Genomic DNA, 18,322 nt, shown 5'->3' with positions numbered 1-18,322 from the left:
TTTAACTCACAGTATCCCTCAAATTTGAAATCAAACACAAGCAACAAAAAACACCCTGGAAGTTTAATTTTTAGACAGGGTCTTGCTCTGTCATTCAGGCTGCAATGCGGTGGTGCGGTCACAGCTCACTGCAGCCTCAACCTCATGGGCTCATGCAATCCTCCTGCCTCAGCCTCCCATGTAATTAGGATGATAAGGCATGTACCATCATGCCCAGATAATTTATTTTTTTGTAGAGATAGGGTCTCACTTTGTTGCCCAGACTTGTCTCAAACTCCTGTGCTCCAGTGATCCTCCCATCTCGGCCTCCCACAGTGCTGTGATTGGCCAGTTTTTGTTTTGATGGTATTTACACTGGCCACCAAACAGGATGTGATAAACAAACAAACCAAAAACCAAAAAAAAAAAACACAAAAAAACAAACAAAAAACACAAAACAAAAAACCCCAACCCTGCTGCCAACCAGTTAAATGGAATTCAGTTTTTGTCACTGAACAAAAGGATGAATGGCACCACTCGGCACAGAGAGCCACAATTAGGGCAAACTGAGAAAAGCCACTTTTAGTTCACTCTTGCCCAGATTCCTGACTGCACACGAAGTCCCTCGTGGCAGAGCTACTTCCTCTGTTCAGGTGCCAGGCTGCCCCAACCCAACTCCCCAGGTTTACCTGCCTTAGGTAAGAGCGGGTCCCACACAGACTCGCCACACAAAACATGCTCACTGCAGTCATCTCAACAGTTCATTTCCTGCTAGTTTAATGGAAAAAAAACTAACTGCTTTGGTTAGTTAATTGTGGTTTGATTTACTTTAATCCCCTATGAAGGCTCACAGGCTCCTCTGGGACACTTGACAGCCCTGGTCTATCCTAACACAGCTCACTGAATGACACGCCCCGGAAGGAGCTGGAAAACTACCTCGTGTTTGGAGGGGGGCAATCAGAGCCGTATTCTTGGACGTGCATTCCAAAAAAGCAGACATCCACGCCGTCAATTTCCTCAAAAGCAAACAGAGCTTTGGTTCGATATGGGAAAGATTCAGACATTTCCCCAGAATCCACAAACCTGAAACAAAAGCCAGAGCCGGACATTTACAAAGGCTGTTGCTGACAAGGTGCTTCTGCACACCAGGCCTGCTCCTCTAACTCTGGCCACTGCAGATGAGTGGAGGCATGGCCACCTCCTCAGACCGCGGCCTGGAGTCCTCCCTATGGGCCAATCAGCCCCGGAGCGGGGAGCACCTGCTTTCTGACCAGTTTCCCTCACTAGGGAACTGCACCTCTGTGAATGAAATACGGGATTCTGAGGAGGACTGGCTATAGAGCAGTCCCCCTTATCCACGAGGTGTATGTTCCAAGACCAGCAGTGGATGCTGGAAATCGTGGACAGTATCAACCTCTATGCGTTTTTTTCTTATACACCTGTACTGGTCACAAAATTTTAATTTATAAATTAGGCACAGCAAGAGATTAACAAGAATAAGTAATAATAAAACAAGACAATTATAAACAGTATACTGTAATATGTTATGTGGTCTCTCTCGAAATAGCTTACTGCACTGTATCGGGTAACTAAAACCCTAGACAGGACAACCGCGGCTGAGGGGGCTACTGCACGATTCGCTGCTGCAAAGTCTTTGAAGGATGACCTCAAACTCAAGAGCTTTGCAGAGAGCAGGCTCTGGCAAGCGGGCGTGGGGACTGCTCGCAGAGCACTGCAGAGAGCAGGCACACTGACCGTGACTTCATCCCGGGCTTGACCTCCACCGTCTTATCTGAGCTGGCCACCACTCGGACAAAAACCTCCCCGGCTTCAGGGTGATTCTGGCGCCGCAAAAATTTGTTCACTCGGTCTTCCAAGTGGTTTCCCAGTCTCGTGGTCTGCAGCCCTAGGAAGTCCAGAAGGAGCAGGTGAGAGGGCTTCAACAGCACTGCTGAGACAGTGACTGAGACTACAGAATCCACCCCACTTTGCAGCACAGGCTGATATTTTAAAGGACTAACGTTCTCCAAACACGGAAGAAATCTAATCTGTCCTGTGACAGGAGTGTTACATAAGGGAAAGGTGGACTCTGGGATCTCAGGCACTCCACTCCTGAAAACCGTTTACATGCCCAGGTAACCTGCATCTTTTTCTAACAGTATAGGGCAGAAGAGCAATAGAAGTGGGTCCAAAATTGACAGGGGCTCTAGGGCGGAGCAGAGGGATGTTTCCCTGTTGCTTCCTGCTTTCCCTGGAGGGCAGAGACGGCACACCCTCAGTGGGCTCCTCCTGCCCAGCTCTGAGGAGAAAATCCCTACTATGGAGTCTAACGTGAGCGTGGAATGTTCTAGGGCTGACAAATCAAGCTCTGGCCAGTGCCTGTCCGGTGCCTCAGGAGCTGGCAAAGTATTGGCGTCCAAGCCTGCCCTGAGCCATCGCCTCACGCGGTGCATGAATGAAGTTTCCGAGCCTTGGTGAGGGCAGCCTTTCCTGGGCTCACCTCCCCACCGCCACGCCTCCTCACCCAGGGCCAGCCCCGGGTGGCTACTGTCACAGGAGCTACCCAGAGGCAGGACATTATTTCAGTACAGAGAACTCCTCATATACAGGTTAAAAAACTATAAGGGAAAGCTGCAAAAGGTTCTTAGTGATTATTATAGACAATGAGATTTTCAAACATGTTTTCTTCTTTACTGGCTTTTAAATATTTCCTACATTAGTGAGAAACAGGAAAATTGGGAATTTTAGAAGATTCCTTAGCGAACTGGAAAATTTAGACCAAACTTCTAAATTTCATTTTTCTGCAATAAACAAACCAGTGGTGCTGATTTTTGGATAAGTTGTACCTGAATAAAAATGATTTAAAAGGAAAAATGTGGCCGGGCACAGTGGCTCATGCCTGTAATCCCAGCACTTTGGGAGGCCGAGGCAGGCGGATCACCTGAGGTCAGGAGTTCAAGACCAGCCTGACCAAAACGGAGAAACCCCATCTCTACTAAAAATACAAAATTAAGCTGGGTGCGGTGGCTCACACCTGTAATCCCAGCATTTTGGGAGGCTGAGGTGAGTGGATCACCTGAGGTCAGGAGCTCGAGACCAGCCTGGCCAACACGGTGAAACCCCGTCTCCACTAAAAATGTAAAATTAGGCCGGGCGCGAGGGCTCACGCCTGTAATCCCAGCATTTTGAGAGGTCGAGGCAGGCGGATCACGAGGTCAGGAGATCAGGACCATCCTGGCTAACACGGTGAAACCCCATCTCTACTAAAAAACAGAAAAAATTCGGACTACAGGCGTGGTGGCGGGCGCCTGTATTCCCAGCTACTCGGGAGGCTGAGGCAGGAGAATGGCGTGAACCCGGGAGGCGGGGCTTGCACTGAGCTGAGATCGCATCACTGCACTCCAGTGTGGGCAACGGAGCGAAACTGTCTCAAAAAACAAAACAAAACAAAAAAACAACCCCCCCCCCCCAAAACAAAAAAAACTCTTCCAGAGTAACTTCGCCATTTGACACCTGTGACCCCTACATGGCTGCTTACTCCAGGGGTGGCCTCAGGCAGTACAGGGGTCTGGGGCAGGCCGTGCTCACTGCGGGGCACGCTGCGCCGCCTTCCTCACGGCGCTGCCTGCTTTTCTATTATCACTTGATTTGGCCACTGTTCCTACTTTTTCATCACTCCTTGCCATTGCTGCAGTTATGTCCTTGTATGTGCCTTTATGCATATGTGCAAATATTTTTATAGGATACATGTGTGAAAGTAGACTTGCTAAATCTAAAAATGAACACTTTAAATTGTGCCCCTCGCTTTCTGGCATTCAACTTATATTTTCATCCACGGCGCATGACAGGGGCCTTTTGTGCCTTTTCCTTTCTGATCTCTGGGCTGTATCTTTTTAAGGAAGGCTTTTCGTAACTCAACACAATAAAATTATTATCTTACTTTTATCCTGAATGCATCTGTAGTTTTGTTTACTTTTCTCGCTTTTAATCTACCTGAATTTGGTTTTGCATATGGTGTATGAGAAGCAGGTGGTTTTCAATGCAAGATTAAGGAAGCATACCTTTACTCTGTGATCAGACACCACAACGCCTGTGCTGACACACACACACACACACTGAGAGTAGAGCTACCTCTAGTCTCCTAGGCCCTTTTCTCCTGTAATGTTCCATTTCTAGATCTTGGGCTCATCCACCGAATGCCCACGGGTCTTTCTGGATGCTGCGGTGGGAGTGGGATGGACCTGCTCTGGGACCACTTGTGCCATTCCGCCTAGTCACCTCCTGCCCCTTTCAGGCAATGACTGTTCTACGGAGGCCTAGTTCTCTGGGTAATTCTGTTTTGGCTACTGAGACTCTGGCCCAGAGAAGAACTTTCAATTTGCTCAAATGCATTAGTGAACTCACTCAGAATGAATCCTCTGAAGCAGGGCCTCTCAAATGGAGGCAACTGTGCCCCTCCAGGAGACATCTGGCAATGTCTGGAGACATATCTGACAGACATAACTAATTGTTGAGGAAGGTGTTACTGGCACTGAGTGGGCAGAGGCCAGGGATGCTGCTAAAATCCTATAATGCACAGGACAGCCCCCAAAACAGAGGATTACCTGGTCTGAAATGTCAACAGTGGCTCAGCTGAGAAACTGAGCTAAGGAAAAGTATTACAATAGTTTATCAATGAGTGGTATTTCAAAAGTGTTTAACAGAGGCAGTGTAAGCTACAGGATAACTTTGGATGTTGGTTAACAACAGAGTTTGAACTTGAATTAAGACTCAGTCTCAAGTCTACAGGGTGGCTTCCTCCTCCCCTTCCCCCAGTGCATGGTCCATCCTAGCATTTCCATCTCTCTTCTATTCTCAGCTCCCCAAATGACCCTGGTTCTGTTGGGGATCTCCTGAGCAACATGCTAGTCACCTGTCCTGCCAGAGAAAGGTGACAGCTGTAGGGAGCAGCAGGCAAGTGAACGTTAGAACGCTGCTGCAGTTGCCTTTCTTGTGTGGGTTTGCTGGTTAACTCAGCAAAAGGACAGCCTGGCACGTCAAGCTGCAGAAGGCCATCCCAAGACTTGAGAATTGACTCTATTAAATAACCATAAACTTTTGAGAACAATGTGGTCTTAAAAAAAAAAGTCAGCCGGGCGTGGTGGCTACTGGCTGTAATCCCAGCACTCTGCAAGGAGGCCGAGGCGGGCGGATCACAAGGTCAAGAGATTGAGACCATCCTGGCCAACATGGTGAAACCCGTCTCTACTAAAAATACAAAAATTAGCTGGGCGTGGTGGCGGGCGCCTGTAGTTCCAGCTACTCGGGAGGCTGAGGCAGGAGAATCGCTTGAACCCGGGAGGTGGAGGTTGCAGTGAGCTGAGATTGCACCACTGCACTCCAGCCTGGCGACAGAGCGAGAATATCTCAAATTAAAAAAAAAAAGAAAGTCTACTCATGCAAAGTTCTTTCTATTTCTGCACAGGCACCACCAGCTGCAGTAACATGTCCAGCCAAGTCCACATGCAGGCCAGGCTCCTACCATTCTCGGGGTAGCGGCTGGTTCCTAGAGGCCATGACTCTGCCCCACTGTAGCAGAACGCAGCACCCACGGGACAGACCCATGGCAGCCCACACAGGGCCCAGGGTTAGAGAGTGCTGGCCAACATTACACCACACATGCACGCACGAGGGGTGAGGGGTCTTAGGTCTAAACCGCTTGAGAATAATCTGTTGATAAATTTTCTCAGAATTTACAAAGTTTACCGTACATCTAACCTTTCATCTAAAACATGCGCTGATCACAAACGCTGACTTTCATATAACAATCAGGCCAAACAGTCCCTTTAAGGGTGGACTGAGATGTTTTACACTCGATGAAGATCCACAGCCCAAGGTTGCGAGTCCTGCTCTGAGCTCTGTGCTCAGCAGCCCCGTGGCTGAGATGACCATTCTGAGAAGCACAGACTTCAGGGACTCACAGCTGTGCTGCCTATTCTCAGTGAAGCCCGTGAAGAACATTCTTGCATTCTTACCCTCATGACTGGCCTGGCTCTCCTTAAGGACGAGACAAGAAAAATACAAAGCACTGGGGAAAAAAACTAATGAAAATCTTTGACAACCGAACCTCAGAACCATGTGTTGAGAGGAACCAAAGGACAATGGGGACAATTTCTACAAGTTTCTAAAATGTGAAGTCCAGGAAACAGAAAGCTTCCCGAAACTTACTCTTAGCACTGAATTTGTTTTCTTTTCGAGGTCTGCCAGTTTTCTTCAAGCAGTTGTCGCACACAAAACTGCAAAAATAATAGTGGTATGATGAGACTGTATATAATGATGTAAACTGTCAAACCAACAAAATGCAGCATTCAGATATTTTGTTGGCAGTTTAAATCACATTATTATAAAATTAAAGAGTGAAGAGGCAGACTGCTTTGATTCCACAATTCCTAAAGCGGACAAACACTTAGAACTTAAATTTAGAACCAACTGCCATCTCTCTTAATTGCTGAGTTCTTGCTGACAACAATGAATGAGATGCAGTAGCCACTGCAACTGCCCCGCCACTGGCTCTGTGCAGAACTGCGCTCCAGGCCAGGGGAAACTACTCACCCTGAAGGCCAAATGATGTCATAGTGCAGAACGCAAATCTGATGCATCTTCCGGCCACACTCCTTGCAATCAACGAAACTAGGAGACAAAGAAGGCACACTGTTAAAGCACACGGAACCACAAGACCAGAGTCACTTGTGGAAGTCTGTGTGTGCGTCCACACCTTGTTCTCTGGGTTTACTTTGAGTAGTGCTGACATTAATGCATGTGTTGGCTGATTCAGCTATATTTTACAATGCATCCATATGATATCTTCTATAGGAAAAAGCTTTCTTCTTTTCTTTGTACAAGCGCTTCATTCCTCTTTTCTCCCAATCTCCCTTTGCAACCAGAAAGGAAACTTTATTTTTAAAAATTGCTGTGACAAATACGTATTTCACAGGCCGGTATTTCTGACACTGCTACACATTTTCAAGAGCAATGCCTTCTCTAGGTGATTTCACATGCCTAAACTGACTTAAAAAATAGAGAACAATACTTTTAGAGTTCTAAACATGTACTCTTAAGTCTAGAATTGTTTAGGATACTAATGGGAAACATGGCCAGTTCAGAGCAGCCACGCTAGGCGTGAGGCACAAAAACACCAGTTCTGAGTCAGTTACAAACGGTGGAATGTGTCAGGCCTACTGGCAAGTTGACAAGGGTTTATTCAAGTAAACACTGGTGAAGCGAGAGGATGGACCACCCGTTCCCCACGAATCCTCCACACTGTTCTACGGCAGCCCACAACCACGGCCCACCAGGACTCCGTCACCTCCAGGAACTGCCTCAACCCAGGAATCTTAAATGCCAAGATGCCTTGAGGTCAAGACCTTGGGTTTTTGTCAGCTCCCTCCCTTGCTGCCACCACAATGCATACCTCCGAGGAGGGGCTGAAGGGACTGGTGAGTAATGTGACTCCCCGTGTGCTCCTGAGCTTGAGCTACGGCTCCTCTACAGTGTGCCCCTGCCCTTGTCCCCTTAATCTGTCCATTGCACGTGCTATGCAAGCCCTCAGCCATGGGTCTACCCTCATCTGGCTTCTCTGCCCAGTCTGCTGGAGGTAAAGAAAAGACACACACACAAAAACTGTGAAAAAAACACACAGAAAAATGGCGGCACCCGTTCATGGTCCTATGGCACTCTCTGACAGCCCTGCTCTGTCTGGCTCCCTCTCCCTTCCACGTGGCAGCTGCTCTGAATCTGCACTCCTTTCCTCCAGTGCTTATCCTCCACAAGCCCTGTCTTTGAAAACTCAGCCAGTGACCTCATCCCCTACGCTAAGAATTTCAAAGGTTGGGGCCAAGAACTTCCTCAATTCCTGTGCCGTCTCCAAAGGTCCCCTGCTCTCAACTCTTCCCTCCCATGTCAGGGGAAAGGAGTGCCCCCCCAAAACTACACTGGGGACAGGGGCAGTGGCTCACACCTGTAATCCTAGCATGTGGAGAGGTTGAGGTGGAAGGATTGCTTTACTGGAGTTTGGGACCAGCCTGGGTAAAATATAGAGACCCTGTCTCTACAAAAAATTAAAAAATTAGCTGGGCATGGTGGTGTGTGCCTGTAGTCCCAGTTACTTAGGAGGCTGAGCTGGGAGGACTGCTTGAGTCTGGAAGGTTGTGGCTGCAGTCAGCTATGACTGCACCACTGCACTCCAGCCTGGGTGACACAGCAAGACCCTGTTTCAAAAACAACAAACAAAATCCAAACAAACAAAACACTGCATATTCCAGACCCCATGACATCCATTTTGAATTTCCCTCTTTCTCCCACTTCCAATTATTATTGGCCAACTAGGTAGCTCCCCTTCCCTCAGTCCCCCAGCAAGCCCCCCTGCCCAGCTCCAAAAGCTCTTGCTTTAAATGGGGCTTCAGTTTCTTGCCTTTTCCTGCTTTGTGTCTCTTAACTAATCTCTCTACTACAGAACAACATCTTTTCCTCTTCTGATCAGTTCACCTCATAGACCAAAGATGACCCTCTTACACTAGAACCAATGCTATTCTTCAAAACCTCCTCAGCACATTATAGGATAAAGTCTAAACGTCAAGAGACAGTGTAATGGCCCTTCATGAAGTTAACCTCTGCCTACCAACCACTCGCTCTAGGGGCCTTGTAGTTTTATTGAGCAACCTGTGTTCTTTCATGCCTTTGTTTCTAGAATGCTCTGCAGCTTCGACGTAAGTGTCAACTTGTCCAGGAAACCAGGCCCAACTGTGGTGATGCCACTCTGCCCAGGCGGGGTCCCTTCTGTCTGGGACTCACTTGTACTGTCTCCTGCTGCAGCCTGTGCCATTACCCAGCTGTCTCTCTAGATTACAACCGGCAGGAAGGAGACTCTTGCGCTCATCCATGTGTTCCCTCTGCCTAGCACCTACTACTTGAATGTAATATATTTTGAAGTTGAAAAGTAGATATAAATCGGCCAGGCACGGTGGCTCACGCCTGTAATCCCAGCACTTTGGGAGGCTCAGGTAGGTGGATCACGAGGTCAGGAGTTCAAGACCAGCCTGGTCAAGATGGTGAAACCTCATCTCTACTAAAAATACAGGCCAGGCGCAGTGGCTCACACCTGTAATCCCAGCACTTTGAAAGGCCGAGGCGGGTGGATCACGAGGTCAGGAGATTGAGACATCCTGGCTAACATGGTGAAACCCTGTCTCTACTAAAAATACAAAAATATTAGCCAGGTGTGGTGGCACATGCCTGTAATCCCAGCTACTCGGGAGGCTGAGGCAGGAGAATCGCTTGAACCCGGGAGACGGAGGTTGCAGTGAGCTGAGATTGTGCCACTGCACTCCAGCCTGGGCAACAAGAGTGAAACTCCATCTCAAAAATTAAAAAAAAAAAAAAAATAAAATAAATAAAATAAAATAAAATAAATAAATACATAAATTAGCCAGGCATGGTGGCGGGCACCTGTAATCCCAGCCACTCGGGAGGCCGAGGCAGAGAACTGCTTCAATCTGGGAGGTGGAGGTTGCAGTGAGCCGAGATTGTGCCACTGCATTCCAGCCTGGGGGACAGAGCAAGACTTGTCTCAGGGGGAAAAAAAAAGGAAAGAAAAGTAGATATAAATCATAATGAAACTATAAAGCCAAGGAGAGAAAGATACAATGTGAAAAGAAAGGTGGAAAGTCAGGAAGAACAATCCGACGGTCATGAGAGGGGTGGGCGCTCTGCCCTGGCATCTTGCCAAGACTACAGCTCTAGGATTTCACATCATCGTCCTGTCTGTGTACCAGGTGCTGGTAGAGATGAAGTAACCTGCCAAAAGTCAAGCTAGGTTTCCAGAGGTGGCCTGGGTAGAAATCTGTGCTTGCCACTCTAGCCATTGGCTTCCCTGGACAGGGTCACGATAGGGAGGGCAGGATCTGTTTCTTGCCTTGGCTGAGTCACAGCCCACATTTCTCAAGTAGCCAACGCTCCTGGAGCCTGTGCTCACCGTGGGGACAAAAAATAGACAGTATCACCATGCCAATTTAGAGTGCCCTCAGAACTTTACATTGGGGACCTGGGAAGAGGCTACCACACTGAAGAAACTCTGAAGTCTCTTTAGGGGCTGTTATGAAGCAAGGTTAGCAAATGCAGCACTCTCACTCATCACTGTAGAAAAGTGCTCAACAGGGCCGGGCACGGTGGCTCACGCCTGTAATCCCAGCACTTAGGGAGGCCCAGACGGGCAGATCACAAGGTCAGGAGATCGAGACCATCCTGGCTAACATGGTGAAACCCCGTCTCTACTAAAAATACAAAAAATTAGCCAGGCGTGGTGGTAGGCGCCTGTAGTCCCAGCTACTCGGGAGGCTGAGGCAGGAGAATGGTGTGAACCCAGGAGGCGGAGCCTGCAGTGAGCCGAGATCACGCCACTGCACTCCAGCCTGGGAGACAGAGCGAGACTCAGTCTCAAAAAAACAAAACAAAACAAAAACAAAATAAAAAAAAGTGCTTAACAATGGCAAGAACATGTGCCAAGCTTTACATTGTTTGAGAAAGCAGTTTCCAAGAGGTTTTCTTTCTGGTATTTCCCTTTAAACGATACTACTAGTACTATCCCACCAAATACTCCTACCTTTGGTCTCTAAAGATTCATGCTAAATGGCTTCTTAAAGACACCCATGACCAAATTATTAGAGAGGTTCTCATAGAACTAAAACATCCATTTAATCTTATCACTGTTAAAATCCAGTAACTAGAGAACATGTTACAGAGACATACGTACTTTATTTAAGTTTAAAAAGAATCTATATCTAAAAGATAACCTCACACCAGAAATTCCACTTACGGCAACATATTTCCAATGTTTTTACCCACAACCCACTCCATAAGGAGTAACTTTACCGATTTCAAACCAAAACTAAAAGTAGAAAAGAAATAGCTATATACTTACGGTTCGGGGTCTAAGGTATCATTTTTCTTCTTTTCAAACTGATCCTTTGAAATTGTCCTTGTTTTAAAATAAGAAAACATGTTTTATTAACTAAAATTTATCTGTTGAGTATAAACTATAGGGTCTCTGGAATGTTACTTTTTAACTAGTTCTTCAAACAAAAAGACATGATGGCCCCTTAAAATCTCAATTACATGTAATAATAGAATGAACAGAAAATTTAATTTCGCAGAACACTACAACGTCTTTTTCCACATATTCCACTATCATTTCTTTTCTTTTTTTTCAGAGACGGGGTCTTGCTCTGTTGCCCAGGCTGGAGTGCAGTGGCGCCATCATGGCTCACTGCAGCCTTAACCTCCTAGGCTCAAGTGATCCTCCTGGGTAGCTGGGACTATAGGCATGCACCACCATGACTGGCTAATTTTTTGATTTTTTGTGGAGATGGGGGTCTCATTATGTTGCCAAGGCTGAACTCAAACTCACCCCGGTTCTGAGTAGCTTGGACTACAGGTACAAACCACCATGCCCTGTTAAGTTTTTTTTATTTTTTGTAGAGATGGGGGTCTCACTATGTTGCTCAGGCAACAGTCCAATTATTAATCACACAACTAAAGAGAATTAGGATGACAAGAGAAATAAATTGAAAATGTAGAATTTCAGTCACTTTGGTTTGTTTGTCTTACAAGTTGGGTTTTTTCTGCATTTGAACAAAGAAAATGGTAGAGTGTAAGTGCCTACACTGCTGGAAACCGCTCCTGCGGCAAAGCCTTCCTTTCTGTTGGGGGAAGTCACACTGTGGGTAGGGTGGTAGGAATCATGGAAGACTGGGGAACTCAGTCTGATGAAAAGAGGGATCGGTAGACCCGGGCAGATGTGGTGGGTGGCTGGCAGGTTTTTAGGGTATTTGAGCATAGAAATGAGTTGATAACACAATTTGTGCATTTGCTTTTTCCTGCCACACAGTGGCCATTCTATCACTCAAAGGTAACTCTGCCGGAAAACAAACACTGGAAATACAAGTTTAACCCTGTGCAGGAATGAACTAACAAAGTCATACCCGTCCACTTTGGAGCTGGTAAACAATAGGTAAAGCACTAGTGAGGGAAGGAGACACATTTAGACTTTAGGCTAAAAAATGGGGTTGGGGAACACTGGAATCCATTAATCTGCATTAGAGTTCAGCAACTGAAAGGATGGAGGTTTAAGTTGAGATAAACTAAATGTAAAGGGCAGGGCATGTACACCAAACTCATTTTTTGCTACTGCCAGTTCTGTAAATGGGGCTACCTGGTTTCTCAGGTGTAACTGAAAATTTACATGGTCGGGCATGATGGCCCCAGCACTTTGGAAGGCCAAGGCAGGAGGACTGCTTGAGGCAAGAGTGTTCGAGACCAGCCTGGGTAACAACAGTGAGACCCTATTTCAAAAAAAAAAATTAAAATAAAGAAAATTTATAATTCCCCAAAATGGAAGTTGACAACCACTAGGAAAAAGCAATTATTTCAGAAAAAAAGACAGACCAAGGTCAAGAGAGACCAGTGGTCTCCAGTAGTAGGCCACAGTACCACCGCCTTGAATGATAAAGGCAGAGGGGGCACTGTGGTTCAGCCAAAACACATTTTTCAGTGTAAATGTCTATGTATACACATATTCAAATTAAATGTGAGCAGTTAATATGAAGCAAACCCCACAACACAACAGACTGTAATCCCAGCACTTTGGAAGGCCCAGGCAGGTGGACTGTGCTTCAGTCTAGGAGTTTGAGAGTAGCCTACGCAACATGGCAAGACCTCGTCTCTACAAAAAATACAAAAAAATTAGCTGGGTATGGTGACGTGCACCTGTAATCCCAGCTACTTGAGAGGCTGAGAAAGGAGGATCGCTTGAACCCAAGAGGTCAAGGCTGCAGTGAGTCGAGACAGTGCCACTGCACACCACCTAGGTGACAGAATGAGAACCTGTCTCAAAAACAAAAAACCAAAAAACATTGCATGAAAGTCAAAACGGCACTGGTACCTTCTTTATAGTCATTGGTAAGAAGAAAAAGCAATTTAAGGTCACCCTCCCTCACCCCAGAAAAAATGACAGGATGGTACTTACGTCTGGGGCTGTGAAGGGTCGTCACCCAGGGTCACATTCTCGCCCTGGATCTCTGTGAAACACTTCTCACAGAAATGATACCTGTCAGCAAGAAGGCCATACTTGGGTGAACTGGTCCATCATAACACACAGCCACCCAAGCAACGAAGCCACCAATCAGAGCAGGGCAGAGCACCACGACGAAGGGGGGGCGTTGTTGGTTGATTGATGGGTCAGTGAGGACAATGAAAGGAACAGGGGGCAGGTGGGGAAAGGCAGGATTAGAGAACAGGGAAGGGAACAAATAGCACAGACACAGAGGTAAGACGCAGACACCAAGACAACACAGAGCAGAAAGCCAAGGCAAAGCATTGATTAGCATTCGGTCTCATTGCACACATCACAGGCCATCATCACTAACAACGACAGGCTCGGTCCGGCTCCAAGAGGCAAATGTTTTCAAGGAGTTGTTAATACTAGAATTGCATGGAGCCCAAATTTAGGAATCGGAATTTTGTTCTTACTCAGAGAAAGTCAAATATAACTCCAGGGTTTGAGATGGAAAAATTTACTTGAACAAAACAGTCTGACAAAAGGCCTTAAAAAAGCAATTTAAACTGAAATAGCTTTATTTTTCAAAATGGAAAATTTATGCTTGACAGCAATTCAGAGATTTTATTTCTGGTATTAAGCCAGATCTTTAAATGTATGAAAATGCTGAGCACCCAGAACTGATTTTAATTTTTTCCTGTTTTTTTTTCATGTTAATCATTCAGTTAATTGTGTTACAATACAAATGAAACCAAATCCATATTCTAGACAAACATTTAACATAAATGCAGTCAGGGTCAAAGACTTTCCACCCATTTATCAATATGAATATACAGAGTAAGCAATGTGATATATTGTATAAGAAATACAATATATGTAAATCCATGAACAATCTTTGAAAATTCAATTCTAAGCTTTGATTCGACATTTTTGGTACTGGGACCAATCATTCATCAATCTGAAAGACTCAGCGAATGACTGTTCTGACTTGGGCGCAATCCAAGTTAACTGAATTTAGAGTTAATCTTTAAAGAACAATCTGCATTTGAGAAATTATCCATCACCCCAATTTCTTGTAAGACAATATAGAGCCTGGGCTCAAGCTATCAAATACAAACAATTAAAATAAAAACTACTAAATGTTTGGAAAGGACATAAATGAGAAATCAACAGAAATGCAGGCTGATGCTGCATAAAACAAGATGAGTACACAAGAATACCGTAAGAATAAACAAGCGGGTAGAGGTGGATCACACAAGCGAGAAGAATGAGTGTCAGGTAGTGATGGCAGCACGAATGCAGTTTAGTGCTCAAAACTATGTCTACAAGATGCCAGGAAGGATTAGTATTAAAAACAGTGCGACAGGACTCAAGCGCCAGGCTGAACCACCAAGTGCATAATGGGACGCAGCAGCTGCAGTCTCACTCACTTGCGCACTCACACGGCTACAGAAGACTGAGGTGTGGGCCACTGTGTGGCCAGTTCACTACCACTAGGACAGGTCCCCCACAAGTCCCAAATCTAATCTTAATTCAATACATTGAGCATTTTGTCTGTTGTATTTCACTAACCACACACATACAGCAAATTTTAAAGCATACAACTTCAGTGCATGCACATCTCAAGATGAGCCAATTTTTTGTGTTTGGTTGATGAGGAACATGACACATTCACTGGATTAATGAAGGTTTCTTGCTGGGACTAATTTATTTGGCACTAACTCAATTAATAAATTATGTCAGGATTTAACACTCTGACAGGGAACAGGCAGATTAATATTTTTCTTTAAATATGTATTTTTTTTTCCCCTGAATGAAATATAGCAATATTCTGGCCATTCACTATTTTGTAAATATCCTAAAATCCTGTATGAAGAAGAACTTTCGTGTGCAGGAGGGCATGGTCATCACTGGCAAGAAGGAATTAAAGTACAGAAACTATAAACCAATTCAGTGGCAACCAAAACAATACACAAAAAAGACATTCCCTCAATCCCCAATACTTCCCTTTTATAAGTAAAACTCCGAATTGAGTGCTCCATTCATGATACAATCAAACACGCAGCACTATGGCCAACTAGAAGGGACCATTCAAGACATTCTGAAATGAAACTCCCACCATCATCACAGGTGAGTCTAGATGGTTTTAAAATCCTGGAGAAATCCTTTGCTTTTATTTAAGGACAGCAAGCCCAGCAACACCCAGGAAACAAGAACCATAAACCCATCTTTTCCCACCGAGGAAAGTGACACAGAGGGAGGCACTGGTGGTGGAATGGCAGCCCATGCAGTGGCTGGGAAACTGAGGCTCTACCTGTATGATTGACTCCCGCCCTGGAAAATCCCAGGATCAGAACCAGGGAGGCATGTCAACAGACTCCTTGTCTGCCCCAAAACTGCTGGAGAAATGGACAATTTAGCTTGTTCATGTTTAAGAAGGGGAGGAAGAGGGGCCCGTGGCTTCACTTTATTACTGTTCTGAGAGAGGAAGACAGCACACAGAAAAGGGAGTAGTCACCCCCAACTAGTAAAATCAGCTAAAGCAACCCTGGCAGTCCATGAGTAATAGATGTTATTGCCAGAGTGCCCCTACCTTCTTACCTAGTCCACACTTTGTTCTCCCTGGAAACACATAAAGATTTAGAAATTCACTTTTCAACTTAAGCGCCTAGATGACATTTTGCCTGGTGTGAAGGAAAAAGCTTGATGAATATGGAATTGCAAAGGAGAAATACTTCACATAATCCAGTGATAACGCATTTCAGGGTTGCTAAAGTTAGTACAATGTAACTGCATAGTTTATCTGTAAGGGTAATTTAATATATGGACTAAGTTTTCAAATGCAGATTGTTTTAAGTACCGTATCAGTACATATTACTGGGATATCTATAGATAATATTTATATTATCTATAGATACTAACTGGGAAAGCCAAAGAACAGTTTTTCCAACATGAGTTACTTTCAAATTTGCAAAGTATGAAAACAAGTGAAAATGTAACCATACGCTTGCTTATATATTAGGGTTTCACTTGTTTAAATGATCTGTAGGATTTTTTATTGTTCTAAGTGCCCAGTTTAGGACTACAAGTGCCAAGACAATTATTCATAAGAACACTTGCAGTGTTCATAAATAGTCAAAGTTGAAAATAAAAACATAAGCAGTTAAAGTATTTGTTACAGAATCAGGCCACTGCTTTCTTAGGATTCTAACATGCTAACCGACTCAGATACACTGTTAGAGAGCATGCCTGTGATCAGCCAAGGAACGCTACGCCTACACTTTACAAATTATCACTAATAAAATGGAACTCCTTTATTTGCATTTCCACTCTTAAAAATACATTACTTTCGTTTAGTAAAAATAAAGTTCTATACAGAAATAAAATTAGACGTTTCAGAACTTTCAAGATAATCCTGTGTTTACATGCCATCAGTGACTCTTTGATCCTACCAATTCCATTTAACTTTAATTGCTCTCAATGTAAAAGACCAAAATCTGTGCAAATCAGCAAAGGCAGGGTACCAACGGACCCAGGAACAGGCCCCACAACACTTTAGAGACAGTGGTAAACAATCTACCTTGCTTCTAGACCAAAACTGTGTTGGGCAACGTAGCAGGCGTGGCATTTTTCTGGGTATAGTTAATATTAACCTTTCTCTTAAGATATCATTAACTTTATTTTGCTTGGCACAAATGGTTTTTAAAGTGCATCCCTATTCATTATTTCATCATTGAGGACTTGACAAAATGAGGCTTCGAAGGAAGACGCTATTGTCTGTATCACAGACAAGGCTAAGCTTAATACATTAATACATCATGGGGTCTGCTGAAGGTCATGGGGCTAAAAGCATAAAAGAAGTGGCCAGAACTTCCAAAAGAGCAGCAAGTCACTATGGGAGAGATCCCATTAGATAGGGGCTATGGTATCATTTTAAACTTGATCATAAAATGTTTCTATTGATAAAGGGGAAGTTGAGACGGAAATCAGACTCTGAATGTTAAACTATTTTCAGCAGGACAATTGCACACGCTGCACTTCCAGCAGGGATGCAATTTAGGGTCTGTCCTTCCCCCTTGCACCAGTGTTTCACTACACTGAACAGTATTAGGAATAAGCAGGCCAGGCTTATTCCTAATAGAAAAGGCTTAGGAACCTTTTTTTGAGACATTTTTGTGTCAAAAGGATTTTTTTAAAAACATTTTGATGGGAGTTATTACTTATCTTGAATATGGATTTTTTTTAAAACATTAAACAATTAAAACACATAACCATAAAATTCCAAAATTTTCAAGCCTGTGAACAAATAACAAAAAGCGTTCTGTCTTCTTTGAAGTATAGGACATAAACTACGACCAAACGAGAGTAAAATAATAAAAAACGCCAAACCCCAGTGTTGACACTTAATATTTGAACCTAAAGACAAAGAACAGGCACAAAGCTCTATCTTGGCCACAGAGAATCCAGCTGCTGGCTCATAAAATGGAGGCAACGTCACAGTTTGAGCAAGATTCCTGCCCTGTGCCTCCACGCATGGTGCGCTCACACTGTAGCCGCACACGGACACTTACACGCTGCGGTACAGATAAGCTGACTTCTCAAACAATCCCAAAACTACGCAAGCTGTATTTTGTGGGAAACCACAACAAAAAATACTATTTTCACTCTGCATCTATTTTAAGACAGGAGATCTATTCTTTAGCCATCTTCATATTCCAAAAGAATGGCAAGTATTTCTTAAGCAGATCCACTACTCACAAAACCCTGAAATGGCCAACTCATAATAGGAGGGTGATTCTTGAACTCAGTTAAAACACCAGATCTCATTTTGTATCGTGCTGCTAGCATAAAATTTAAAAATAAAGATCATGGATCCTTTTCCCCTGCCTTAAAGGAAGTAGCACTCGTGCAAGTCTTTCCATGAGACTGATCAGGCCAAATTACCCAGCAAATATTTGCAGGCAGAATAGTAAAATCCACATTTTCTACCCTATGAACATCTTGAAAAAGGCAGGCCAACCTTTATCAGAGTTACTCTCAACTTCAGACGCTTGCTTCTAGGGCTGCGTTTTAGAACAGGCATGGCTGAAGAAATAATGTACCTAATCCAAGTAGTATGGCAAGACTTGGCTCTGAGGTTACAGTTTTTACATTGTAAAAGTATGCTTTATAACTAACTAAGAGGCCATGGGCCTAAGTGACTAACAAGACACTGAAACCGAGCCACTTTCTTTCTTTGTTTTTTTTTTTTTTTCC

At 44.5% G+C, this 18,322-nt stretch overlaps 1 protein-coding gene across 7 annotated transcripts in view; it reads right to left on the bottom strand.

Annotated features, from left to right (window-relative positions):
• Positions 1–18,322, bottom strand: part of CREBBP (CREB binding protein) — a 181,099-nt gene that overhangs the window by 14,075 nt on the left and 148,702 nt on the right. For 5 of the 7 annotated variants that reach the window (XM_058433772.1, XM_058433776.1, XM_058433773.1 and 2 more), the window contains 6 exons: positions 13,037–13,147; positions 10,934–10,990; positions 6,571–6,648; positions 6,187–6,254; positions 1,735–1,885; positions 916–1,062 (listed from right to left, as the gene is read on the bottom strand). In XM_058433772.1, coding sequence (XP_058289755.1) covers positions 916–1,062; positions 1,735–1,885; positions 6,187–6,254; positions 6,571–6,648; positions 10,934–10,990; positions 13,037–13,147 — 612 coding nt within the window. The remainder of the gene's footprint in view (positions 1–915; positions 1,063–1,734; positions 1,886–6,186; positions 6,255–6,570; positions 6,649–10,933; positions 10,991–13,036; positions 13,148–18,322) is intronic. The other 2 variants (XM_032145432.2, XM_032145431.2) reach the window with 1 other exon arrangement.

This window comes from Hylobates moloch, unplaced genomic scaffold, assembly GCF_009828535.3.
Source record: "Hylobates moloch isolate HMO894 unplaced genomic scaffold, HMol_V3 SCAFFOLD_23, whole genome shotgun sequence".
Taxonomy (NCBI): domain Eukaryota; kingdom Metazoa; phylum Chordata; class Mammalia; order Primates; family Hylobatidae; genus Hylobates; species Hylobates moloch.
This window is presented reverse-complemented; position numbering and strand designations above follow the sequence as displayed.